General features: G+C 54.2%; 1 protein-coding gene across 7 annotated transcripts in view; it reads left to right on the forward strand.

The window, feature by feature from the left end:
- The window catches only part of PCBP2 (poly(rC) binding protein 2), a 10,856-nt gene that overhangs the window by 6,829 nt on the left and 3,595 nt on the right, over positions 1-432 (forward strand). For all 7 annotated transcript variants that reach the window (XM_009885359.1, XM_009885360.1, XM_009885364.1 and 4 more), the window contains one exon: positions 248-289. In XM_009885359.1, the coding sequence (XP_009883661.1) occupies positions 248-289 (42 nt within the window). The remainder of the gene's footprint in view (positions 1-247; positions 290-432) is intronic.

Consider the following 432-nt stretch of genomic DNA (forward strand, 5'->3'; position numbering starts at 1 on the left):
GGGGGGGACGGCGCCATACTGTCCACTCCCTCCCTGTAACCGCCACGTAAGGCCAATTTGAGTAACCGCCCGTCTAGAAACTCGCTTGTTACAGCATTTATCCGTCCCCTGCCTCTCCCTGCCCCACTTCCCTCGCCCCGGAGAACTCTCCACCTTGGCTCTCTGACTTCCTGGCTAGTTGAAATCTGTCTGTCCCTGGGTGGCTGTCCGATGGTTGTTAATAGGACTGTTTTCCTCCTTTTTGTAGGCCTATACCATTCAAGGACAGTATGCCATTCCACAGCCAGATGTAAGTTTTGTTTACAACTTCTTGTCTTGAAATCCACCCCTCTTCCTCCCCTCCCACCCCTTCCAAAAATTTTCTTCGTGCCTTCTCGACTCGAGCCGCTAGCCGTCAGCTCGGGCCGAACACTCGATCCGGTCCGAACTACC

This window comes from Charadrius vociferus, unplaced genomic scaffold (assembly GCF_000708025.1).
Source record: "Charadrius vociferus isolate BGI_N301 unplaced genomic scaffold, ASM70802v2 scaffold2355, whole genome shotgun sequence".
In the NCBI taxonomy this organism is placed as follows: domain Eukaryota; kingdom Metazoa; phylum Chordata; class Aves; order Charadriiformes; family Charadriidae; genus Charadrius; species Charadrius vociferus.